We start from the raw sequence: 26,566 nt of genomic DNA, 5'->3' as shown, positions 1-26,566 counted from the left end.
CCATCAGATGCAGCTTAAAGCTCCATCAGATGCAGCTTAAAGCTCCATCAGATGCAGGTTAAAGCTCCATCAGATGCAGGTTAAAGCTCCATCAGATGCAGGTTAAAGCTCCATCAGATGCAGCTTAAAGCTCCTTCAGATGCAGGTTAAAGCGCCATCAGATGCAGCTTAAAGCTCCATCAGATGCAGCTTAAAGCTCCATCAGATGCAGCTTAAAGCTCCATCAGATGCAGCTTAAAGCTCCATCAGATGCAGGTTAAAGCTCCGTCAGATGCAGGTTAAAGCTCCATCAGATGCAGGTTAAAGCTCCATCAGATGCAGGTTAAAGCTCCATCAGATGCAGCTTAAAGCTCCATCAGATGCAGCTTAAAGCTCCATCAGATGCAGCTTAAAGCTCCATCAGATGCAGCTTAAAGCTCCTTCAGATGCAGGTTAAAGCTCCTTCAGATGCAGGTTAAAGCTCCGTCAGATGCAGGTTGAAGCTCCATCAGATGCAGGTTAAAGCTCCGTCAGATGCAGCTTAAAGCTCCTTCAGATGCAGGTTAAAGCTCCGTCAGATGCAGCTTAAAGCTCCATCAGATGCAGGTTAAAGCTCCACCAGATGCAGGTTAAAGCTCCATCAGATGCAGGTTAAAGCTCCATCAGATGCAGGTTAAAGCTCCACCAGATGCAGGTTAAAGCTCCATCAGATGCAGGTTAAAGCTCCTTCAGATGCAGGTTAAAGCTCCATCAGGCAGAGAAGAAGCCACATGTGAACATGATCCAGAAACTCTTCTCTGGACCGAAGCTCGTTTAAAATGGACTGAAGCAGAGAGGGAAACTGTTCTGTGGTCAGATGGATGAGAACCTGAGGCTGCAGCCTCCAGACTAAAGAGGAGAGGCACCATCCAGCTGGAACATCTGGAAAGGGTCCATCAGTGCCGAAAGGTATAAACAGGTTTTAGAGCAACATCTGCTTCTTCTTCAGGGAAGGCCTTGCATATTTCAGCAGGACAAAGTTAAACCAAATCGGCTTCGTAGCAGAAGAGTCCAGCTGCTGCAGTCCAGATGTTTCCCCACCTGAAAACATTTAAATTCAACAAAGAAGACCCAGGAATCCTCTATCAGACAGGAAGGGGACAACATTCCTCTGCCAGAGGTCCAGCAGCTGGTCTCCTCAGTTCCAGATGTTTACAGATGTTATTAAAAGAAGAGGGGATGCTGCACATGGACCTGTCCCAACTTTATTGCTGCGATCAGATTCAAGATGAGCTGATATGCTCCATGAAATAGTCAGAATGTCTCACATTAAACATTTGAAATGTCTTCCATGTTCCACTGTGATTAAATAATTTGTTTAATCTATTAATTGTTATGCAAACGTTCCTTAAAAATCATTAAATTCTGTTTTAATTTACACTTTAAACTGGATCAAAGCGTTTTGGGAGCTGTATGGAAACTATTTTCCAGTGTTTTCATTCTAAGTTAATTGGACAAATTATGTAGTGAAAGTAAAGGGCAGCCATCTTTATGCACTCGGATAAATAAACAACACATCCAATGAACTGACAGCGATTCTATCTAACAGTTCTGAGCAGAAACTTTAAGAGAAAATCACAAAAAACACAATTTAACACACGTGAACACACGGTAAAAACAGCAGGAACAAAACACTCAGAACACAAAGGGTGCAGACAAGCTGACGATTGTCCAAATGTTACCAAATTAAAGATTAAAATCAACTTTTAATCACTGGAAAACACTTCTTTAGTTCCAGTTGATTCATCAGAAACAGACTGGACCCGGTCTGGTTGCCGTGGAAACGTCTGTAAGCTAATGAATGACTGCACCTCAGTGATTACTCACAGCTGAGGTTATAACACGTATTAAACAGTGTTATAACAAGGTCATTACAATGGCGCCGGAACATTTCCATCACATTTACTGTTAGCTGTTGGCGCTACATGCTAACATGCACGGTGGAGACATACAGAGGCAGCACGTCTTAATCTGTAATCCACAATTTCAGTTTGATTTCTGTCACTGAGGAAGGAAAACGTGCTACAAATGCATAAAATGTTTTTTTAAACGCTTTTCTTTTTGCTGTTGCTCCTTATAACCAAAAAATTTACGTAGCAACTGTCAACACAACACTTTAAAAAGTAGATCAATTTAATGAAGAAATCTCCCAAAACCTTCTGCAATGACCAGTAAGCAAAGACAAAGTTTAGACTGTAATATCTTGTATTGTTTTGCCATGAAGCTCTAATTACAGGCTAGAGTCAGATGATTAAAGACAAAAAGCTTGGTGTTGGTGCCCCATAATAAAATATCAACCATTATTCACATCATGAGGCTTAAAAATACATTTAAGAGCCAAGAGGCTGATGTTACACGACTTAAAGGTGTTTCATTCACTTTGATTTGTAGCTTCAATTACATATATTTCCTTTTTAAATGTTAAAGAATGTTTTTAAGTCAGATTTTTTACCCTAAACATCATCCTGTGGGGTTTCCCATCACTTTAGTGGAGCTTAGCTGAGTCATCCAACCGATTATGACAGCAGAGCTGGAGACACTGTGGAATATTCTAGATTAAACTGGAAAACACACGATTACGTTGTGTGGTTTGTTGAGTTTGTTTGATGTATTTTTGTTTGTCAGCTGGTTTTTCTTAAGATTTTAATCAAACTATAACAGGTTCAACCCGGATTCAAATTTACCTTTAGATGTTGATCCAAGTCTGTTTCTGGACCCGGTCACTTGCTTTTTTAAAGGTAGGAAGTGACCGCTTCACTTTGAGGATTAGCCTTGAACCTTTCCTTTTGGATAAAGCTCATAGTTAGATTTGGCTAACCATGATCTTTTCTCTCCATGCATATGTATCCTGATGCATCCCCTGGTGTTTCTTTGTGTCTCTATCCCCACCCAAACAGTTCAGCACAGATTAGAAACCTATGGCTGAACACAGCTCTCTGTTGGTCCCTCACAAACACAAGGCTATATGCTAAAGACTAGCGCTGCTCTTGGTTGTGTTGCTGCTGCTGTTGGTCCTTTAGCTTTACTCCGGTTTGGAAAAGAAAGAAGTCGAACTAAGTGTTAAATAATGAAGATTGTGCAGCTCTGGTCACTGTTTTTTCTTCTTTTTATGGTTCTTAGTGCTTCTTTCTCTTGGATGTGAATTTGGTTGCTGTCGCTTTCCTGCCTCCAGCCGGCTAACATTCAACCGATATTCCATCATCACCGGAGCCTGAACTCTCATCTTTTTTCTACACACTAATACTAAGATGCTGCGATGATTTGGGTCTATTTAGAAGAAAGCAACTTGTTGATTTGGATTAGATGATAGATTTATGCAAAAACATTCAACATAAAAGGGATTTGTGGTACTTCCTTATTAATGTGTACAAGCAGTAGTTTTGCTTATTGCATCATGACCTTGATCTAGAAATGTATTTCCATTTAAAACAGTATTAATGCCTTTCCCAAAGTCCCTCATTTATGTTTTAATTTACTCACAATGGCTCTCAGACGCCATCGAACGTAGGCAGCAGTTACTCTGCTCTGAGGTGTTTACAGTTTCGTATCGATTTCCGAAGTCAGACTTCATGTAATATCTCACCAAATGGTCTTTATCAGGATATAAAGCATCTAAATCTAGTGAAACATTAGCGGGTTTTATTTTATTGTGTCAGATATATTAGAAATTGAATCCAATCTGCTTCGCAAACTGGCCAAATAATGCTAGCTGGCTAAAGACTAGCGCTGCTCTTGGTTGTGTTGCTGCTGCTGTTGGTCCTTTAGCTTTACTCCGGTTTGGAAAAGACAAGTCAAAGCAGGAGTGAAACTAAGTGTTAAATAATGAAGATCACTGGTTTTTTTTTTCTTTTTATGGTTCTTAGTGCTTCTATCTCTTGGATGTGAATTTGGTTGCTGTCGCTTTCCTGCCTCCAGCCGGCTAACATTCAACCGATATTCCAACGATGCGTAACATCATCATCGGAGCCTGAACTCTTTATCAGGATATAAAGCATCTAAATCTAGTGAAACATTAGCAGGTTTTATTTTATTGTGTCAGATATATTAGAAATTGAATCCAATCTGGTTCGCAAACTGGCCAAAGAGCCAGAATAACACCTAAATAAGATTGTTGATTATGATTAAAACACGATGCATTTGCAGCCATTTACATTTATTACTATTGTATCATTGCTTGATTAACTGTCAAGAGTTGTTTTAATTAAAAGTTTCTGTTGGCTAAGCCTCTGTTGTCCACCTTGGTGCTTCTTTCTGCATACTACCTGGGTACCTTGTGATGATTATAAAGCAGATTAAGCATTATTTCAGCAGGTAGTATGCAGGATGACAGTTCAAACACAGCCACTGAGTGTCTCCAGCAGACTCGGACCAGGAGAGGTGCGTTTCATATTCATTCCCCTGCTTTCTCACCTGGGATGACAGAGATGGTTTTGAGCGCTCGCAGCACCCTGAACGTCCTTAAGGCTGACACATTACCCAGGTCCACAAACTCAGTGACATATCTGCAACAAGCCGGGAGACAGAAGCACAAGAACAGACACACACAGAAGGGTATGACCACACTGAACAACAAGCCAACACAGAGGGATAGAAAGATGGAGATCCAGCAAGAGACAGAGAGAGGTACAGTAGAGACAGGCCAGGTTGGACGGCAACAGTGGAGGTTCAAGCTCCGCTATCAAGAAAGCGAAATCAGATATTCAAAGCTTTGCACGTGATATAAACTGGAGAAATATGCAACTCTGTCACAGACATTAATGTAGTGAAGTCTGTGCTTCGCAAATCTTCTGCCATCGGTTTCAAGCGATATGGTGTCATCTCTTAAGTGGGCCGAGGCTGAATCTAATCAGGAAAATGGACAATGTACCTGGAAACTTGCCTGAAAAATGCTGCAAATATTCAGTTTACTGTGACCGAAGACAAAGAAATCCAGCAGCTGGGAGGTCAGGAGGTCAGAAATGTTACAAACTGAAGATAATTCAGCTTCAGAGTAAATAAAAACATAACACCTGCAACTTCTGCTGACTGCCAAAAGACGTCTGAAAGAACTGGAACAGTTCATGCTAATTAGCATTAATTAGCATTGCTAAAACATTTGAATTTAATTTTATGCATATTATACTGTACTCTTTATATTGAAAATTATTGGCATTTCCACAACATTTGGTTAATGAATAATAAAAAAGCGCATGTGACCTCTCATCGTCACTCTTACCTCGTTTCCCTTTAAGTTTGAAGTTAGCTAGGTAACATTATTAGCTCATCTTAGCTGCTAGCCCCTCGTTTTATCCAACTGCTGACTGGAAAACTGGTCAAATATATAATATGATGTGCAAACAAACATATATTAGCTCTGCTGTTCTGACAGTTGCTGTTTTTTTTTAATTGTTGCTATTCAATTAGTCACAATTTGATAATTAGCAGAATGAAACTACAAAGTTAGGCCGCAACACGGCACCTTTAGAGATGTAGCATAAAGAGCTACAGGAAGACACCAAGACTTTTAATCGGTAACTCAAATAGAGGAGAGTTGTTGTTGTTGATTCTCCAGTTAACAATCACGTGCTCAGTTCAGACATACCCGACTTTTCCTTCAGTACAGTTTCTTTATGGCAGATCAGGTGACTACACCTGTGCTCCCTGATTGGGCAGAGAGAGGGAGATGGGCGGGGAGCTGGTGCTGCAAGACATGGCAGACACGTGACGAACAAGAGAGGACGTTCACGAAAGAGATTACGAGTGTTTGGTAAAACTTCGACTGCGTCTCTGTCGCCCCCTGGTGGTGGTGAGGCCTTACCTGGGATGACTGAGATAGTTTTCAGGGCTCTCAGCACTCTAAACGTTCGCAGCGCCTGCAGGTTCCCTACTTTGATAAACTCTGTTAACAGCCTGTGAGGGGCAGTGTGGGGCGGTTGTCAACATACAACAAAGGGAGACAAAGATAACAAAGTCTGAAAATCTTGTTGTGGTTTAGAAGCAAAGACAGATATACGTAGCAGCTGATTGGTCGCAGGTTCGTACATCAATGGCGCCGCCATCTTGGATGGTACCTAATCAGGACTGAACGGGGGAAAGAAGCCTGGATAATTTTCTGTTTGGGTCACTATTCAGCCCATATCACAGGGCAGTTATAGGATAGCATGGTACTATATCGCTGTACCACAGCTCTACATTTCCCTTTGTGCTGTTTTACACCTACAGGGTGAACTATCCTTTTTGGGATCATTAACAATGTATTTTTGCTTATTATTGTTGTAAATATGTGTTTTAGGCTATTTCAGTGCTATAAAAGCAGTGGCATCAGACTGCTGTTGTTTAACCGTTAACTTCTTAATTAAATCCTTCCTTTTATTTCCCTTTTTCTTTCTTATTGTCTTGAAACGAATGAGTTGTGACTCTGACCTGGAGCACAGAAATATTCTTATTGATTCATGACAAAAAAAGAAGCATAAACGGCACATTTGCTGTGTTGTACATTACATTATGTGTTGGCATCTAATTTGAAAAAAATGAATAAAAGTGATTAAAATGTCATGAATAAGTGTAAAAGTTATGACTTGTTGATGTTTTTGTTCTCCAGTCAGGTTCCCTCTCTTTTGATTGTTTAGTTTTTATTTTAATTTGTTTATTCAAAAATACTCAATATTAATGAATTACTTCACAAAAAGTCCATCTGCTCCATTTCAGACCATTTTAGGGACGAAGTCCAATGTTGAATACATGTTTAAAGCCATTTAAAATGGTTCCAGATGGGTTTTTGTGACAGAAAAATGATTTAAGAATCTTCTGCCCCCAGCAGAAAGTTCATTTTTAAAGAGTAAATTGGCTCACTTGCCTCGGCCAGAACTTTTATGTCTGTTAAATCCATTAAAACAGGATTCTTGTCCAGACAAAGACATAATAAACAGTGAAGGCTTTGATATTGACAGAATAATTATTCGGTAACGTTAAACCTCATAAATGATGCCATTAGGATAGATGTTAAAGTATTTATTTTAGTGCAGAAACCAACATTAATTTAATGTCTAATCAATCCTCTTCTATTTTGTTCTTGTCCTTGATTTAACACAAACATCAAATCCAACAGCAGCAACTCTTTAAAACAAGCATATAATGAAATAAACGAGATAACGGACACGGGCTGAGCTGTGAGCGTCTTCTCAGGATCCAATCAGACGAGGCTTTGAAAGGCGCCAGGCGACGACGGCCATTTTGGGCCCCGGTTAGATCAAATCATCTGATCCTGAGCTGCTATCGGCCTCCATTACAGCTCATATTTCAGCAGCTTTGACTGCTGGAATGATTGAATTACGGGGGAGGCGGGGGGGAGTGGCAGCCAGAACAGGCCGTTTACATGCACCAGTGGATGGAACCAGTGACAGCAGAGACAATTAACTGGAAAGACCAAAGGTTCAGGTCTGAACCGGTGTTAGAGATCCAGAAACTAACATTTTTGCCTTGTGACATCTTGTGTTTTCATTTTATTTATCCGTTTGTCTCGGTTTATGTAGGTATGGGCCATCCTTTTACCTTTTACCCAGGTGTAAAACGCTCAGGTACTCAATCCATAATGGGAACAACAGAAGAAGTTAAAACATTTACAGTTACAAATATGAACCAAATACTGATTTTGTCCAACAAAGCAGCAGATTTTGATGGAAAATTAAAGATAAACAGCACATGATTATTTTTCCTTTTACTACAGTAAGAATTTGAGATGATTTTTTTTTCACTTGATGAAAAAACATCAAATGTTGCACTTTTGATGCAGAGAAAACGGCAGCCATGAACATGTCATCGCTTCAGTCGCATCGGTAACACCGGGGAGGGGGGACTCTGTTACCATGGCGATCCTGACTCAGCGGGGGGGGGGCATCAATCAGATACTTGGTGTGTATCTGGGACAGTTGGCGTGTGTCTATTCAGCAGCAATCGCTCTGGTTTTAATAAAGCACAGAGGGTAGAAGATATTCTGACCACATAATCAGTGAAATGTTGCTCATGAAGAGGTGACTTATGTGTTCCTGTCCAACCTGAGATCCACCGGACCGCAGGACGGCCCCCAGTTCAAGGACACCGGATGTGTGTTTGTGTTCATGTCTGTGACAGTGGGACAGATGGAAAGATTAAAGTAGCTCGAGCTGCAACTGACATGTTGAAAAACTAATGTGTGGGACTCCTTGTTTTGGTGCTTTGCTGCCCTTTGTGTCCGGTTTCTGCCCACAGGGCGCCGCTTTAGGGCTCCTATAAACCCACAGCCAGGTGTTGGGCACATCTGGAGCATCAGTGACTTTTTCCCACCAAACATCCACTTTAGGAATGTTGTGCTTCCTGGACTGGATGAAGCTTCGTTAGTGAATATAATCCCTCGTCTGCGCAGGTGTCAACGTTCTGATAAGAGGAAACACTGGAGAACACCTCCACCTGCTTTATGTTTTCCCCGCATGTCCTGGAAGCGAAGCCATTTCCCTCCGAGTGATCTGCCAGCAAGTCGTCGTGGTCGCGTAATTTAAACCAGCAGACAGGATGTCCCGCCATCAGAGGGCACCTTCATCAAAATGCTTCAATTTAGTGAGTGGCTGCAGCAGAGGTGACGGCGCCTCATTACACCAACGAGTAACCTCCGAGCCCAGCCTCAGGGTCAGATATCAATCCGATGCGTTCATTCTGATCTTTTGTCATTCTGATCTGCTCCCTGACTCGCTAACCACACCAAGCTAAAGAGTTTTTCTATCGGTCGGCCAATCACAGGCGAGGACAGGTCAGGCTCTTTTTCTTTGTGAAACAAAACGGCAGGCTGAGGAAAAAAGAGACTTGGAGCTGCAGCTTCTGCTTCTCCTGCTGGCTTGAACTGATGCTTTAAGGCTCATTTATGTGCAGAGGAACTCTTTAAACCTAGATTTTATTTCTGGCATGAAATACGTTCATCTACTCACTGAGAACAGTTTGGTGAAAGTCGGCGTCCTTCGGAAGATATTTAGATAACTCGAGATCCATATAACGGAGTGAACGGGGCTTAGAGGATGCAGCCTCTAAATAAGGCATTATCTGTCTTTATTTCACCAATACTTTAAGAAGAATGAATGAATGAACGTGTGCTATAGCTCTGTTAGCTCATAGCTAGTGTGTTGTGGCTACTTGCAGCTATAGGAGAGCTAATGGAGGGATTTCTACACAGGCACTCTACTAGGACCACTACAGATTTATCATCCTTTAATCGTGTAGAAGAGTGCAGAGATAAGCTTTGTTTACGATGCACTTTTCTTCTTCTTTCTCCTTTTACTTTGGCTAAATAGCATTAAGCTACATTTGAAACATTTAAATAGCATTAAGCTACATTTGAAACATTTAAATAACATTAAGCTACATTTGAAATATTTGAAACTTTAAATAGCATTAAGCTACATTTGAAACATTTAAATAGCATTAAGCTACTTTTGAAACATTTGAAACATTTAAATAGCATTAAGCTACATTTGAAACAATTGAAACTTTAAATAGCATTAAGCTACATTTGAAACATTTAAATAGCATTAAGCTACTTTTGAAACATTTGAAACATTTAAATAGCATTAAGCTACATTTGAAACATTTAAATAGCATTAAGCTACATTTAAAACAATTGAAACTTTAAATAGCATTAAGCTACATTTGAAACATTTAAATAGCATTAAGCTACATTTGAAACATTTAAATAACATTAAGCTACATTTGAAATATTTGAAACATTTAAATAGCATTAAGCTACATTTGAAATATTTAAATAGCATTAAGCTACTTTTGAAACATTTGAAACAATTAAATAGCATTAAGCTACATTTGAAACATTTAAATAGCATTAAGCTACATTTGAAACATTTAAATAGCATTAAGCTACGTTTGAAACATTTGAAACATTTAAATAGCATTAAGCTACATTTGAAACATTTAAATAGCATTAAGCTACATTTTAAACAACTCTTAGAGTTACAAAGAATGTCCAAAATATTATAAATACTTTTTCTGTCAGCAGTTTAACTTTGTTCGTGCGTCATCATAAAATGCTGACACGGCATATTCTAAATATGATTTAGATTCTTCTAAATATGAAGTCCAGCATTTAAAGCTTTTACATGTTTTAACACCTAAAACAGGCGATTATCGTGCAAATCGGCCACTCTCAGAGTGTAATATGAATTACTGCATCGTTACCAGTGATGGTTTAGTACTTTAAGAGCTCATCAGATATTTGACAAGTTCATTTCACTCTGTTAGTTTTACTTTAGAGGAAGCATGAAAATCAGAGCAGATGAGCAGCACTTCTTTTCATGACTGACCGGGTTAATACAGATTAAAATGCCTTATTTAAACGTGGTTTGAGGCTGCAGCCTGGCTTTTTTCTGCTCTGGTTTGGACTGACGGCACAATGAGAGGAACTTCTGTGCAGCGCTTTCTCCTTACTTTGCAAAAGCTTAAAAGAGAACTTGAGGAGAGAAACTTTGAAACTTTTCTGCAAACAGTCCTGTCAGAGGCACATCCCTCCCACAGTGTTACAGATGAACTTTTATTTCTAATTCCACAGCATTAAGCCCATCAGAACAACATCAGAGTCCTGTCAGACCCGACAGTTCCCCCTGCTCCAGTCGTTAAATCTCAACCAGCTTTGGGAAGCCTTTAAAAAATGCTTGTCTCATAATCTGTTGAGCTGCCTGTTTTATTGCCTTTTTTGTTCATCTGAATGTGTAAACACCGATGAGCCATAACTTTACGACTGAAGAGAATAACACTCTTTATCTTGTTGCAGGGGTTTCCCGGCAGTGGCTGGGATATATTGGGAATATTCTGTCCTTGAAGTTGGTTATTTGGAAGCAGAAACTCCATGACGGGCTGAATTTGCTGCTCTTATGGGATGTTGCCGGTCTGCAGAGGTCAGGGTTATGGGCTGCCAAGTCTCAGCGATGCACATGGGGAGCAATTCCAGAGGTTTAGTGAGTTAGTGCAGCTCAAACTGCAGAAAACTGCATTTTGTTGGGTTTGGGTCAGGGATCAGAGGGTCCACATGCTGAGATTAACTGGATTACAGCTACAGTTGGGTTCTGCTCCTTATCTGAGGGTAATTATCCTTGGATATATGGCGGTGAATGAATGGAATCACTGGCACAAAGCAGGTCATACCCCGGTACCATAGGTGGCGCTGTCCCCATTTCAGCTATCGCTAATAGAGCCACTTCCTGTTGACGTCTTCACCGCCAACAACAACAAACTCAGGCATTCAGAAAGATGGCGAACGCAGAGCGAGATGAAGCTGCGTCCCTCTCCATCTGTGATGAGCTGGTTATGGCACAGACGATGCACAACGGCGCATTCTCCATCGCGTTGTTTCTTTCGTTCTGACGACAGCAACAGGAATATCGTCTCCTTCCACTTCCGGGTGACGATCGCGGGAAAAAATCTGGAGCATGCTCAGAACGCTCGATCCGATCCACTGTCGTCTGCAGGCACGTTCATTTGGATCGAGTTATCTCAGGGTCTTAATCTGATCTGATTTTAGTCAGATTAAGGCGTCTACATGAGCTGAATAACTCGATCTTATTGTAATTTATCCATTAATCCGATCCGATTTTAGTCGGATTAAGGCGTCTACATGAGCTGAATAACTCGATCTTATTGTAATTTATCCATTAATCCGATCCGATTTTAGTCGGATTAAGGCGTCTACATGAGCTGAATAACTCGATCTTATTGTAATTTATCCATTAATCCGATCCGATTTTAGTCGGATTAAGGCGTCTACATGAGCTGAATAACTCGATCTTATTGTAATTTAGCCATTAATCCGATCCGATGGCCCGCATGTAACCGCTCTGAGTGATAAAGAGCAGCTCAGTTGGAGTCCAACAAGCACCAAAAACAAGCTCAACCTGGTGCCAAGGATGCAGACACAGCGCTTTGGTCATCCAGGGACCGAACAGGCCCCCACAGCAACTCTGGTGGCCTGTACTCCTGCAGCATCCCCCACAGTTTAATTATCTATGACACTATGAGTTTAGATAAAGCTCCACACCAGAACTGGCTCATGGAGCAACAGCAGAAAGTGTCCTGGGCTGAAGGCATTTTGTCTTACATCATGTGGACGGTCGGGTCGGTGTGTCGCTGTGGGACAAAGACAAGATGGCAGGCGAGGGATGAGCTTAGCTTGAGCTTCAGCATTTCAGAGGAGGCCTTTCTAATCACATGGTCCTGCTGTCACATGGTCCCCTGGACAAGATCCGCCCACTTTTAGCAACAAACCTGGTTGATCAGCCAGAGTTTGGTCTCTAGATGATCATGATTTGTTGTTGCTTCCACCACCAGCCGCCGGTTTCACACCAGTCAGTCAAATTTAGGAGGAAAAGAGACATTTTGGAGCGTACCAGATGCAAAATAGGTGCAATAAAAGTGATTTTCTTGCTCTAATACAGAGTGAAACTCAGACAGGTTGATGGATCTTTCTCACACTGTGCTGCTGCTGCAGTTCATGCAGAAAGTTCAGGTACTTTAAATGTTTAAGATCTTATATCTCAGTCATTAATTCATCCTGCAAAAGGACAACAAGCCCAAACAACCCAACTTTTCTAACTCTAAACCTTCGTTATTTACTTTCAAACTACCATTTCTTCAGCAGACGTTTGCACAGAGCTGCATCTGTTAGTGTTAGTGAGTGTGCGACTCACGCCATGACAATGACGCTGAAGTCCAGCCAGTTCCAGGGGTCCCGCAGGAAGGTGAAGGGTCCCACACAGAAACCCCTCGCCAGGATCTTTATGAGAGACTCAAATGTGTAGATTCCTGTGAAGGTGTACCTGATGGGAGAAGAGGGGAAGGAAGGCAATGGCAGGATTAAAGCGAGAGGGAGGGATAAAAAGAAATGACAGATAAAGAACATACAGACGAGATAAATATTCCTAAAACATCCTTCACTTTTTCATTTTGACTCCAGAAACAAGTCGAGTCGAGTCAAACAAACGAAGAGAGGCAGGCAGTTCAGCTCTGAGGCAGCAGCTCGAAGCTGGTGGCCAAATACTGGACATTAAAGGGACAGTTCACCCGTTTGGTGGGTTCAAGGTGCTAAAAGTGCTAACTTAGTATCACATGGTTCTGTTCTGCTGTTCAGCTTCATTTATCTGTCTTCACCGCCAAAGCTTCAGTGTTTAACAAAGCGAGAAACACTCGTTTAAACCTTCAGCCTCCATCACAGACAAGCAGCCGGACAGTCTGAGTGAATGTTCCGGCGCTTTATTGTGATTTATTTTGCTAAAATAAAAAATCCTGTGTTGATATTTTCACACAAAGTGTGGCCGCTGCCTCCGGAGGTGAATCCCCTCCACCCTCCACCCTCCATCCACCCCAGCCTCTTCCCGGTAGAAACCTCCTCTGAAAACACTATTTACACAAAAAGGTCGCCTCTGAATAATGACGCTTCGCTGCTTCACAGGACTGGGAAAACGCTTCGGTGTTATTGGCTATTCCCAGTCCACTGGGAGGGTTTAAAGGACGCCACCGTCCTCCGGTAAGGATGAGGCCAGATGATCCCTCCTGTGAGTCTCAGAAAGGTTTGGGAACGTTCCCCCTGAGCAGCAGTTTAACTCTGGGATTAACTCTAAATGCTGCTGCTGACACACAGAAACCAGCAGTAAACGTTAGATTAAATCAGATTCCACACTAAACTTTTGAGCCAGACATTTCCGTTCGGACGCCTGAAAGTGGTCCGGCTGACTCCTAACCCCACAGCGCTTCCTTCCCTCTTCCCAACGGCACAAAAAGAGACACACAAAGGTTCACAGGTGTACTTACTCCACGTATTTGGCCCAGTACGCCGGCTCGGACATGGCCATGAAGCAGCAGTTGGTCAGGATGGTGCACATGATGAACAAACTGAATAACGTGACAGGGTTAAGGAAGAAGGCTGTGTTTTAACAACACAAAACAGCACAACAAATCATCCAATCAGAGCGATCAAACCTTAGATGCAGTCATAGCTGCATCCTCTAAACGCAAACAGGAGGGAAATACGCCAAACATCATGATGCATTTGTATTCTCACATCTGAATTAGCCAATAACACGTCATTAAAACACTTCCTGGTTGGTGACACATCAACCCAACAATCTGAAGGCAGTTTCTTAGTTGCAGTCTTAATTATTAATGAAAACTAACTGATAGCAGAGCAGAATAAGAATGGAATTAAATTAGAAACTGTTGAGGCAGGAAGAATTCATTCTTTAGGGAATAACATCACAGGATGAGGGTTAAAAACATAATTTTTAGGACTAAAACGCCTTCTTTAACCCCTGAATGGAGCCCATTTTCATAATTCAGCTGCAGCTGCTCGGACGACCACTAGAGGTCGCATAATCTCTGAATGCAACCGTAAGGTCGTGAACAAACGGCTCATTTTCTTACCGGGTCTTTCAGTCCAAAGTCTCACCTCACGGCTGTAGGTGAGGGTTCTGGCTCGGTTCTACGGAGAGACTTCATGTCACTGATCTATCGGCTGCTGCCATGTTAGAAACGGAACCAATTCCATTCAGTTTAGTAATTTAATCATAATAAATCGATCTTAAACCAAAGGCTGTTGGCGTCAGCTTGGACCTTTGCGATCTACCAAAGAATCTGTGGATTAAGCCTCACCCTCGAGCGTTTCTCCCGCAGTCGAGCGATTCCCCCGCAGTCGAGCGTTTCCCCCGCAGTCGAGCGTTTCCCCAGCAGTCGAGCGTTTCCCCCGCAGTCGAGCGTTTCCCCAGCAGTCGAGCGTTTCCCCCGCAGTCGAGCGTTTCCCCAGCAGTCGAGCGTTTCCCCCGCAGTCGAGCGTTTCCCCCGCAGTCGAGCGTTTCCCCCGCAGTCGAGCGTTTCCCCAGCAGTCGAGCGTTTCCCCCGCAGTCGAGCGTTTCCCCCGCAGTCGAGCGTTTCCCCCGCAGTCGAGCGTTTCCCCAGCAGTCGAGCGTTTCCCCAGCAGTCGAGCGATTCCCCCGCAGTCGAGCGTTTCCCCCGCAGTCGAGCGTTTCCCCCGCAGTCGAGCGTTTCCCCCGCAGTCGAGCGTTTCCCCCGCAGTCGAGCGTTTCCCCCGCAGTCGAGCGTTTCCCCCGCAGTCGAGCGTTTCCCCCGCAGTCGAGCGTTTCCCCCGCAGTCGAGCGTTTCCCCCGCAGTCGAGCGTTTCCCCCGCAGTCGAGCGTTTCTCCAGCAGTCGAGCGTTTCTCCAGCAGTCGAGCGTTTCTCCAGCAGTCGAGCGTTTCCCCCGCAGTCGAGCGTTTCCCCCGCAGTCGAGCGTTTCTCCAGCAGTCGAGCGTTTCTCCAGCAGTCGAGCGTTTCCCCCGCAGTCGAGCGATTCCCCAGCAGTCGAGCGTTTCTCCAGCAGTCGAGCGTTTCCCCCGCAGTCGAGCGTTTCCCCCGCAGTCGAGCGTTTCCCCCGCAGTCGAGCGTTTCCCCCGCAGTCGAGCGTTTCCCCCGCAGTCGAGCGTTTCTCCAGCAGTCGAGCGTTTCTCCAGCAGTCGAGCGTTTCCCCCGCAGTCGAGCGTTTCCCCCGCAGTCGAGCGTTTCTCCAGCAGTCGAGCGTTTCTCCAGCAGTCGAGCGTTTCTCTCGCAGTCGAGCGTTTCCCCCGCAGTCGAGCGTTTCTCCAGCAGTCGAGCGTTTCCCCCGCAGTCGAGCGTTTCTCCAGCAGTCGAGCGTTTCCCCCGCAGTCGAGCGTTTCCCCCGCAGTCGAGCGATTCTCCAGCAGTCGAGCGTTTCCCCCGCAGTCGAGCGTTTCTCCAGCAGTCGAGCGATTCTCCCGCAGTCGAGCGTTTCCCCCGCAGTCGAGCGTTTCCCCAGCAGTCGAGCGTTTCTCCCGCAGTCGAGCGTTTCCCCCGCAGTCGAGCGTTTCCCCCGCAGTCGAGCGTTTCCCCCGCAGTCGAGCGTTTCCCCCGCAGTCGAGCGTTTCTCCAGTAGTCGAGCGTTTCCCCCGCAGTCGAGCGTTTCTCCAGCAGTCGAGCGTTTCCCCAGCAGTCGAGCGTTTCTCCAGCAGTCGAGCGTTTCCCCAGCAGTCGAGCGTTTCCCCCGCAGTCGAGCGTTTCCCCCGCAGTCGAGCGTTTCCCCCGCAGTCGAGCGTTTCCCCCGCAGTCGAGCGTTTCCCCCGCAGTCGAGCGTTTCCCCCGCAGTCGAGCGTTTCCCCCGCAGTCGAGCGTTTCTCCAGCAGTCGAGCGTTTCCCCAGCAGTCGAGCGTTTCCCCCGCAGTCGAGCGTTTCCCCCGCAGTCGAGCGTTTCCCCCGCAGTCGAGCGTTTCCCCCGCAGTCGAGCGTTTCCCCCGCAGTCGAGCGTTTCCCCCGCAGTCGAGCGTTTCTCCAGCAGTCGAGCGTTTCCCCAGCAGTCGAGCGTTTCCCCCGCAGTCGAGCGTTTCCCCCGCAGTCGAGCGTTTCCCCCGCAGTCGAGCGTTTCCCCAGCAGTCGAGCGTTTCCCCCGCAGTCGAGCGTTTCTCCAGCAGTCGAGCGTTTCCCCAGCAGTCGAGCGTTTCTCCAGCAGTCGAGCGTTTCTCCAGCAGTCGAGCGATTCTCCCGCAGTCGAGCGTTTCCCCCGCAGTCGAGCGTTTCCCCAGCAGTCGAGCGTTTCTCCAGCAGTCGAGCGTTTCCCCAGCAGTCGAGCGTTTCCCCCGCAGTCGAGCGTTTCCCCCGCAGTCGAGCGTTTCCCCCGCAGTCGAGCGTTTCCCCCGCAGTCGAGCGTTTCCCCCGCAGTCGAGCGTTTCTCCAGCAGTCGAGCGTTTCCCCAGCAGTCGAGCGTTTCCCCCGCAGTCGAGCGTTTCTCCAGCAGTCGAGCGTTTCCCCAGCAGTCGAGCGTTTCCCCAGCAGTCGAGCGTTTCCCCCGCAGTCGAGCGTTTCTCCAGCAGTCGAGCGTTTCTCCAGCAGTCGAGCGTTTCCCCCGCAGTCGAGCGTTTCTCCAGCAGTCGAGCGTTTCCCCAGCAGTCGAGCGTTTCTCCAGCAGTCGAGCGTTTCCCCCGCAGTCGAGCGTTTCTCCAGCAGTCGAGCGTTTCCCCAGCAGTCGAGCGTTTCCCCCGCAGTCGAGCGTTTCCCCCGCAGTCGAGCGTTTCTCCAGCAGTCGAGCGTTTCCCCAGCAGTCGAGCGTTTCTCCAGCAGTCGAGCGTTTCTCCAGCAGTCGAGCGTTTCCCCCGCAGTCGAGCGTTTCCCCAGCAGTCGAGCGTTTCTCCAGCAGTCGAGCGTTTCCCCCGCAGTCGAGCGTTTCCCCAGCAGTCGAGCGTTTCCCCAGCAGTCGAGCGTTTCCCCCGCAGTCGAGCGTTTCCCCAGCAGTCGAGCGTTTCCCCCGCAGTCGAGCGTTTCTCCAGCAGTCGAGCGTTTCTCCAGCAGTCGAGCGTTTCCCCCGCAGTCGAGCGTTTCCCCAGCAGTCGAGCGTTTCCCCCGCAGTCGAGCGTTTCTCCAGCAGTCGAGCGTTTCCCCCGCAGTCGAGCGTTTCCCCAGCAGTCGAGCGTTTCCCCCGCAGTCGAGCGTTTCCCCCGCAGTCGAGCGTTTCCCCCGCAGTCGAGCGTTTCTCCCGCAGTCGAGCGTTTCCTTAGTTGTAATTCATTCTTTATCCACAGCTTTAGTTTTATCACAGTAAGTTTCACAGCCTGGTTTTGTTCCTCTGTTTTTTTTTTCGTGATCTTTCCTGTAATCTTTTGTAATCCTCTCAGTTAGCGGAGCTTTTGGTTTATTTAATGTTAAAGTTTTATAGTTTCCCCTCTAGTGGAGCCATTTTGTGTTTTCTTCGTTAAGATTTCTGTGCCGCCGTGCTTTTCGCTCATCGTTAAGGTTTCATAGCGTCTCGGTTTTTGTTTAAATCCGCCTCAGAAGGAGAGCCTGAGTTTATTTTGTCACCTTTAATGGCCTTTCGTTTTCCTCCTCGGGTGGAGAGGTTTTGTCTTTAATTTTCATAGCTGCACTCTTCATCCACAGCTGTTGAGGTGAGAGCTCAGGAGTTTCACAGCCTCTTCACTTTGCTCTGTGTGGAGATCCTCAACCTGTTGTTTATCAGTAAATACTTTTGCCTTAAAGACCCTGCATTTGTGTCCTGAGGCCCTGACACTCAGCATCGATCTCACAATCTGCAGTTCAGCTCTTTGTTTGGGTCACATGGTAACATCATCCTCCTAAATAACTCTAATTCATGTGAAAGAATGAGAGATCTGACCTCAGAGGGTTGGTTTCCAGCTCTGAGTCAGAGTGGATAAGAACAGCAGCTCAGACGTGGAATAAAAACACGAGTTTTTACGAGCCTTTTTAGCTAAAAGCTGGAGATTTAACATGTTTTAAACACCTTGAACTGATATTCCCTGAGAGCTAAATCAAGATGAAGTGTCCTGAGCCGTGTCTGTTCACTACAGCAAATTAATACGCCATTAACCATGTGGAAGGGGCCCACTCTAATCGTCTCATAATGGCGAGCGGGAACTTTCCAAACTGTCAGGCGGCGGCGGTACAGGTTAAATATCAGCTTCACCTGCCGTGTTCAACATGCTGCACGAGACGAGGTGGGAGAGGGCTTGGTGAGACCTCGCTCAGCCGTCAATCACGGCTATAAATGAATCATAATTATTGTAATTTGGAAGAAGGAACATTCTGCAGGGGTGAAAGCGGCCCAAACTCCAGCTGAAACTTGTTTGAGCGGCAGGGTAATTGTTGATTGAGTGCTGGCTGTAATGATGCTGCCGGAGCGCGGTGGCAGGCGGCGAGATAATACAGTTACCGATTGACAAACAACGCAAATGCCCCCCCCACCGCCACCACCACACAGCCAGAAGCTAATTATCCTGTAATGATAGCCCTGCTGTTGTGGACCTCCCAGGCCACCATAGCGGTAATATCATTATACCGCCCACATCCACGGCGGGATCCATCTTCCTCGCTCTAAACCTGCCTTTCTTTTGTTTTTCTGTCCCTTCCACGCTTACCTGCTAACGGTCGAATCAGAGCCGTGAAGTTCTGAAAGGGGAGCAGGGAGGAAACGGCGTGGACCGGACGCACGCGGGCGCTCTAATCTGCACGTGAACGCGATCAAAACACGAGACGAGACGGCGTGGAACGTGGGACGCAAAATGTGCTCGTTTTCCTTTTAAGAGCTGAGAGATAAAAGCCAACGTTTGGATTGTGACATCACAGAGTGTGAGTGCGTGCACGTGTGCGTCGGCAGCTCACGCCACAGCCTGTCATAGTGGCGCCGCTGTGGTCGGGCAGGAATCCAGAACACACTTGATCTCACACAAACACTCCTGAGGCACAAAGTAAAAGTCCAGCACCGCTCACTTCTGCTTTCCCTCTCCTCGCAACGCACGGCCGACCCAAACCAACACAGCAGCAGCGCCACACCTCTCACCCACTTATCCCCGTGACAACGGCAGCGTGTCCGCCGGCTCGACGTCTCTCAACACCAGCAGCCGCCTCCCGCTGTAAAAATAGACCAGTGTGAGGTGTGGATAAGGGGGGGTGTGAAGTCATTTCTGACATGCAGACATGTAGGCCGGCGTGGAGCCGGAGCACCGAGCCAAACTCCCACAGCTGGAGCACATCTGGACTCATGGTTTCAGCCTCATTGGAACGGATTTCCAATCAAAAGTCCAGTTTCCCATCGTGTTCCTTCAGCTTCCTTTGATGACACTTCCTGATGCTTCGGGAACTGAAATAACCTGATTCTCTGATGGCGTTTTGAGCCCCGACCCGTCCTGGTCCTGTTATACCCAATCCTGACACCCTCATCCACTTTTGTCCTCAATAATTTAACATAAGCTACAAGATGGAGATTTGTTTGCCGTAGAGCAGGGGGATCAAACTCAAATACACAGAGGGCCAAAATTTTAAACTGAACAAAACCGCGGGCCGAGGTTGAACAAATGAACCTTTTAATATGGAACCCAACAAGTTTTGATTTAACAGTGAATACTGAACCAGCAAGGCTTATATAACTTTAAAGTCCAGGCTGCAAAACTGAGTTGCTAATAATAATAATAATAATAATAAAAACGTATCAATGGCATATTAAATTAAATTAAAATAAAAATTTAATGCCTCCTTTCTGTTTGCAGCCTTCTGATTTATGTCAAAATTAGCTTCTTACACAGGCTAATAAATGTAAAAATAAAATAACATAAACCTCGAGGCGTATCTGCCTCTGTCCTAATTGACGAGCTGAGCATTGTGGGATTTGTGGTATAAGCGGTGAATGCGGGGTTACAGCGCTGCCGCCGTATAATACTGGCGGGCCAGCTCTAATATTCATTTGAAATTGCCTCGCGGGCCAAATATAATTACGACTGTGACAGTCGGCTAACTTCACACAGAGTTTGCTGCTGATAGTTTTGTGCAACATAGCAGGATATTGATCAGATTTTGACAACGTGAACGACGACTTTGAGTAAGATGGACCTTCTTACCGGAGTAAATAAGCTGTGCTGCAGGGGGGCGTGTGGATGAAGTGGTCCCAGTAGAGTGCCTGTGTAGAAATCCCTCCGTTAGCTCTCCTATAGCTGCAAGTAGCCACATAACAGCAGCTATGAGCTAACAGAGCTATAGCACACGTTCGTTCATTCATTCTCGATGAGTAGATGAACGTATTTCATGCCAGAAATAAGGTTTAAAAATACCGGAGTTCCCCTTTAAGTCTAGTTTATTCTAATTTCTTTAAACAATTGTTTTTATTATTATTGTTATTGGACCGGAGTGTTGCTGTCGAGCTTTCTGTTTTTCATGGTTGTGTAATGTTTGGAACTGCTGATGCATCTCAACGATGAGGCTATCCAAATTCAAAATAAAAAGTCACCTTTTCAGGTGATATTCCAGCCGACTCAGAGTCTCTGAGGCTGCCGGCCGGTCGGACGTTGCACACCTGTTCCTGAGTGTGTGCAGAGACTTCCTTGATGAAAGCAGCTTAGCGTTTACTGCTGGTGTTTATGGCTCCAGAGAAAGCTCCGGATGGTATCTGGCTCAGAAATCCAGCCGTCTGACTCACACACGGTCAGCTGACATGATAACTGTATACGCTGTCACTCCTGTACGTGTGCCTGGAGAGCATCCAGCTGTGGAGGTTTCTGCCAGTCTGCAGCAGCCGCTACACCGTGATGAAGTGTTGGTAAAATGTGTGGGCATGTAATCTGAGACACATGATAAACGTGAGCTGTTTGTTTTGTTTTAATTAATTCCCTTAAAATAAAACCCAGTTTTTATTTTAAACACCTTAATTGTTCAGCTGCATTAACACTATCTCATGCAGGTTATTAACGGAGGAGAATTGTGCATTAATTTAGATAATTTAGTTTAATTTTTGCACAGCTTTCCCTCTTTTAAAAGGGTTTAAAACGCGTGCAAATAGGCCACGCCTCTGACCACCTGCTTCACCCTCCCTTCTGCTGCTCCCAGAGCGCCGATTCGCTGGCTGCGCCGTTCCTCGTCCAGGATTGGCTGAATAGTCCCGACTCCTCCTCCACCATTGTACCATTCTTTGACCGGATCCACCAAACCCTGAGGCATCCATCCAATGTTAGCCGATAGTCGGTGAGAGCAGCTCGTTCAGTTCGTCTCTGCGTTAACTGAACATTTGTGACCAGGCTGCTTACTTTTGGCCACAGTGTGAACTGCATGTATTGGTTGTAGCCGCCCTGGTTAGTGGTATCATTGTGTCCCTGAAGGACTCTTGGCACAGCTACTTATGTACTTATATTACAGAAGGTAGCTCAGTTTCTGTTTTACTGATTTCTTTGATTTGTTGACACCTGCAGGCTCTGATTTGCCTTCGTTATTGACCTCATACCCACACCATCTGGCTTAATCTTACTTCCCTTTCCCTGGCTGAGCCGTGTCACAACACTCCTGTTTTCCAGGCTTCATCTCAGGAGGCTCAATCAGTTCGGGTCAATGAGACAGAACCCCTCCCCAGATTCTGCTTGATTCTACCACATTGTTTGACTCCTGATCTTGCACTGCTCAGGCCTAATCCTATAAAGAGAACTTACTTTCACAACTACTGATTAGAGATCAGCTTTAAAGCCAAAGTGAAGGCACATCCTTCTTTGGTTAAAGTCTGATGGAGAAACCATTAACCGTCGGCTGGACCGGCTAATCCCAAAGCTCTACCTCCATGTCAGCGGCTTCATGTTGCTAATAAAGATTTGCTTTAACTTTGGACTCTTATTTGCAGTTCTGCTCTGTTCGTTGAAGTCTCTCAGCTACCAAAACCGGCAGCTTTACAGCTGCTGTCACTCAACAAATCCATCAGAGCCCCCCCCCACACCAGTCAGGACGACCCAGAATCATTACCGCTGCACTGCTGAGCCAAAACCGGTGAATCTACTGGGAGACACACATCGGCCAGACTACACTCAGCATTTTCTTTCAGCTTTAAGTTCATTTGACACAGCTTAAACTCTGCTGCACAGTTAATGCTTCAAAAATTGAAAATTGATTTGTTTACAACCACGTACTGTTTCACCCATTAATGTCATGATTACTTTCTTGATTAATATTTTCTACAGCAGCTAAAAACATCAAGTTTAAGTGCATGTGTTACTAATGATGCCCTCTTCCCTGAAAACTTCCATCTTCAGCTGCTTTATGATGACATTTCTCTGGTAAGAATGCAATTTATTAACAGATTCAGTGAATTCTGCTTTAATTATATAACTATCTCTGCCACATCAGGCCTTAATGAGATCAAACCGCGCAAGGATCGAGGCAGTGAAACAGCAGAAAGGCTGAACCAACCAGCCGCCGGCGCCGGCAGGCCGACTGTGACTAACCTCTGACCGCCCTGCAGCCGAGCCCCCCCACAGCCTCAGAGAGAGGGCATTCAAGGATATGAGTGGACCAGGATCTTGATGGCGATTCTGCGGATGGGGTGGAAAGGACTGAAGATGTAGAGGGCTGATGTGGCACTGAAACGGAAGATGGCCTTCCCTTTGTTCAGGACTATGAAAGTCTGCAACAAAACCAGAGACAAAAACACATCAGTACGGCCGAGCAGGGCTGGGAAAGTTCAACTTCTACATGAACCAGTTCAAAGGTCAGTTCACAAAGTTTAAAATTAACGAGCTCAACATTTCTTTCATTTCAAATATGTTGCTGCGAGCTGTTACCCTCAGAATACTGTCATTTCCCCATTGTACACACAGAAATAAACAGAAATACAGAGAAATACACAGAAATACACAGGAATACAGTATGTTCAGTTCACGTTTACCCAAAATATGAACAAGGTCGTGAACGATCGTTCAATAAACTCGTTCAGCCACAACAAACGAGCAGCAGGTGAGAACAAGGAATGGAAACCGGGTGTGAAACAGGAAGTAAACACAGCAAAATACAGATGTGAAACAGGAAGTAAACACAGCAAATACAGATGTAAAACAGGAAGTAAACACAACAAAATACAGATGTGAAACAGGAAGTAAACACAGCAAAATACAGATGTGAAACAGGAAGTAAACACAACAAAATACAGATGTGAAACAGGAAGTAAACACAGCAAAATACAGATGTGAAACAGGAGGTAAACACAGCAAAATACAGATGTGAAACAGGAGGTAAACACAGCAAAATACAGATGTGAAACAGGAAGTAAACAACAAAATAAAGACGTGAAACAGGAAGTAAACACAGCAGAATACATATGTGAAACAGGAAGTAAACACAGCAAAATACAGATGTGAAACAGGAAGTAAACACAACAAAATACAGATGTGAAACAGGAAGTAAACACAGCAAAATACAGATGTGAAACAGGAAGTAAACACAACAAAATACAGATGTGAAACAGGAAGTAAACACAACAAAATACAGATGTGAAACAGGAAGTAAACACAACAAAATACAGATGTGAAACAGGAAGTAAACACAACAAAATACAGATGTGAAACAGGAAGTAAACAGCTAAATACACATGGAGGGAAAAATACTACGAAATAAAACAGGAAGTGAACTGAAGATCAAACAGAAAGCCAGAACATTGGAACACATGGGTCATGACAAAGTGCACGGATGCGTTTTATAGAAGCTGCATCTGGGGGTGACACAAGGGAAGATGTCTTCTTCCCTGTTCATTGTTTTTCATCTCGTGTACTGTAACCTGTGGACCGATCCGTTCCCTTACACCGACTCCTCATAATATGACTTTATAAACAGATTCATGTCCCCACAGCATGAGGAACCCAGCACACACACACACTCCCTGTTGGTTTCCTCCAGTCTTCAGTGAATCAAGCTGACGAAGAATCAATTTATCTTGCAGGGATTCTCCAACAGGAAAGAGGAGGTATTTCCAGAAACTCTCACGCACACACACACACACACTTGGCGGCCTACCCTCTTGTCTTTGAAGTAGTACGGGTCGATGTCTTCCAGGGGAACGCCCACCAGATGAGATGGGATGTCAGCGAAGATGCGCGGCAGCTGTTTTCCTGCTTCCAGGTCGGGCCGGGGCCGGGGGAGCTCCACGTTGCCCAGGTCCTGACACACATAAACACATAAAATCACTTCTTGCACCATCACATCCACTTCTTTGAGCTTCCATTTCTACTCGTAAAGTTCCCTGGTTACATTTGCTCGGTGCCTTTGTACCTCCTGGTAATGTTTTTTGCGTCGGGCCTCCTCCTGGGAGATGCGCTGCTCGATGGCCGCCAGGGAGTCCGGCGTGAAGCGCTGAAAGCTCTCTGGTCCCATTGGAAACACACAGCCAGCCATCTTCTCATCCTGATCCTGCTGCTGACTGGCCCAGTATACCAGCTGCAGACACACAGGGAGGCACGGTGACACGTTAAATGACTTCCTCCTTTAAAAATGCCCCATGTTTGATCATTTTTACTCTCCTGGTGAGTCAGCTCAGCTGTTCACCGCGTCACACAACATGGTTTCATCAACACAGCAACCAAACTGCAGCGGAGAGGAATCAACCGGCTTTAGTTCAGGAAAAGAACGACAGCAACACTCATCTACAAGTAAGAATACGGCATGGAGATTGTTCTGAATTAAGGCTTGAACACTGTAGAATTTAAACTTTCAAACCTCAAATCAATATTTTACTCACATGAGAACATGGTGCTAAAAAGAAACAGCTGGAGGAGCATGTTGGAGCTAATTCGGTTCAGGAGACATGATCGGGAATAAAAATCATCTCCAGAACATAAAATCATCAAAGATTCAGAGTTTACCAACTTTATTTAAACATATTGCTGCGATCAAACAAGCTGATGCATTTCATGAAGCAATAAAATGTCTAAATTTCAACATTTAATATGTTTTCCATGTTTTATTTTGAGTAATCTTGGTTTAAATCATTAACTCCAGTTTTATATTTACATTTTACGACTTGTTTTTTTCTCTTTTATAAAACTTTGGTTGTAAAAGTATATCGTCAGAAAGAAATTAATTTACTATTGTTATTCATGCTGGTTGACACCAGCTGTTAATGTCACCCTGAACTCATGATTTCTGAAAAAGAAAAAAAGAAAAAGCACATTTAAAAAAGTTGAGCCCGTGTTTCATCTTGATCTGTCAGATCAACTAAAAACATCTGAAATATCACGAAGATTAAGCATAGAAACAAAGTGTAAAATGTTTCCACAACATTCATTCAACAACAGTCTTCATATTTGGGCTTATTTTCCACAACAAGACACTCGGACCTTCTCAGCTTCGCTGTTTCGTGCTTCTTAGTCAGTTTTAAGCACAATCGGCTGCTGTTTTACACCCTAATTTCCTACATTTTTGGATGACAGTGGAGAATAAGATCATAAGAATAATCATAAGAATCATAAGAATAAGATCCGCTTTAACTACAATCTGAGGTCAGACTGTTCAAACACCTGTTGAGCATATTTTGAATCCTCGAGTCATGAGATGAGCGGCGTTTGATTCGAGTGCCTGCAGTGTTCGGATGGAGCTGTGATTGAACAGCTTCTTCACTCGCAGGATGATTGCGTCCTCTGAGACAGCCGCTCAGAACGGCCCACAGCCGCCCCTCGCTCATCACACCGCCGCTCAGACCGTTTGAGATGGCAGCAATCAGCCTGAAAAGTCCTGCGTTTGACCCGATGGAGCTTAACACCTGGATCCCTCTGCTCCACTGACCAGCCCACAGTTGGACAACAAAGAGTTAAAGTGACAGAAAGTCCACCGACTGTAAGTCCAAACCACTTTCTTAAAGACCTGAACTGCTCTGCACAGCCCAGCAAAATCAACCCTGAATCTGCTCAGATTCTAGTTTCTTCAGCACTAAAGTGCATTACAGTACACAGACACATTAATACAGCTCTTCAGGGGGCAGTTTATGGCTCGTTAAGTGCCTCAAGGGCATTTTGTGATATTTCATGAGGGCAGGAGAAGCCAGAGATCATCCACTGCCCCTCTGATTGGTGGATGAGATGCAGGCTCAGGGCATCATTTTCCTTCTTAACTGAACCAAACAATTACAAGTGAAACTGGATAAAGATCCAAAGCTGAACACTAGAGGCAGGTGTGGCAAACAGAAATGAGCTTTAATTCAAGTTGATGTGGAATAAAAAGTCCAACAGGGACCCGAAAATACAGG

General features: G+C 45.0%; 1 protein-coding gene across 1 annotated transcript in view; it reads right to left on the bottom strand.

Annotated features, from left to right (window-relative positions):
• LOC140284372 (sodium channel protein type 5 subunit alpha-like) overlaps positions 1 to 24,756 on the bottom strand; it is a 175,578-nt gene extending 150,822 nt beyond the window's left edge. Inside the window, exons 1-6 of the mRNA XM_072378248.1 lie at positions 24,598 to 24,756; positions 24,343 to 24,486; positions 22,842 to 22,960; positions 13,831 to 13,920; positions 12,711 to 12,839; positions 4,429 to 4,520 (exon numbers count right to left, since the gene is read on the bottom strand). Coding sequence (XP_072234349.1) covers positions 4,429 to 4,520; positions 12,711 to 12,839; positions 13,831 to 13,920; positions 22,842 to 22,960; positions 24,343 to 24,486; positions 24,598 to 24,720 — 697 coding nt within the window. The 5' untranslated portion in view covers positions 24,721 to 24,756. The remainder of the gene's footprint in view (positions 1 to 4,428; positions 4,521 to 12,710; positions 12,840 to 13,830; positions 13,921 to 22,841; positions 22,961 to 24,342; positions 24,487 to 24,597) is intronic.
• Between the last annotated feature and the right edge of the window lie 1,810 nt (positions 24,757 to 26,566).

This window comes from Leuresthes tenuis, unplaced genomic scaffold, assembly GCF_036924035.1.
Source record: "Leuresthes tenuis unplaced genomic scaffold, fLeuTen1.0.hap1 SCAF_24, whole genome shotgun sequence".
Lineage (NCBI taxonomy): Eukaryota > Metazoa > Chordata > Actinopteri > Atheriniformes > Atherinopsidae > Leuresthes > Leuresthes tenuis.
This window is presented reverse-complemented; position numbering and strand designations above follow the sequence as displayed.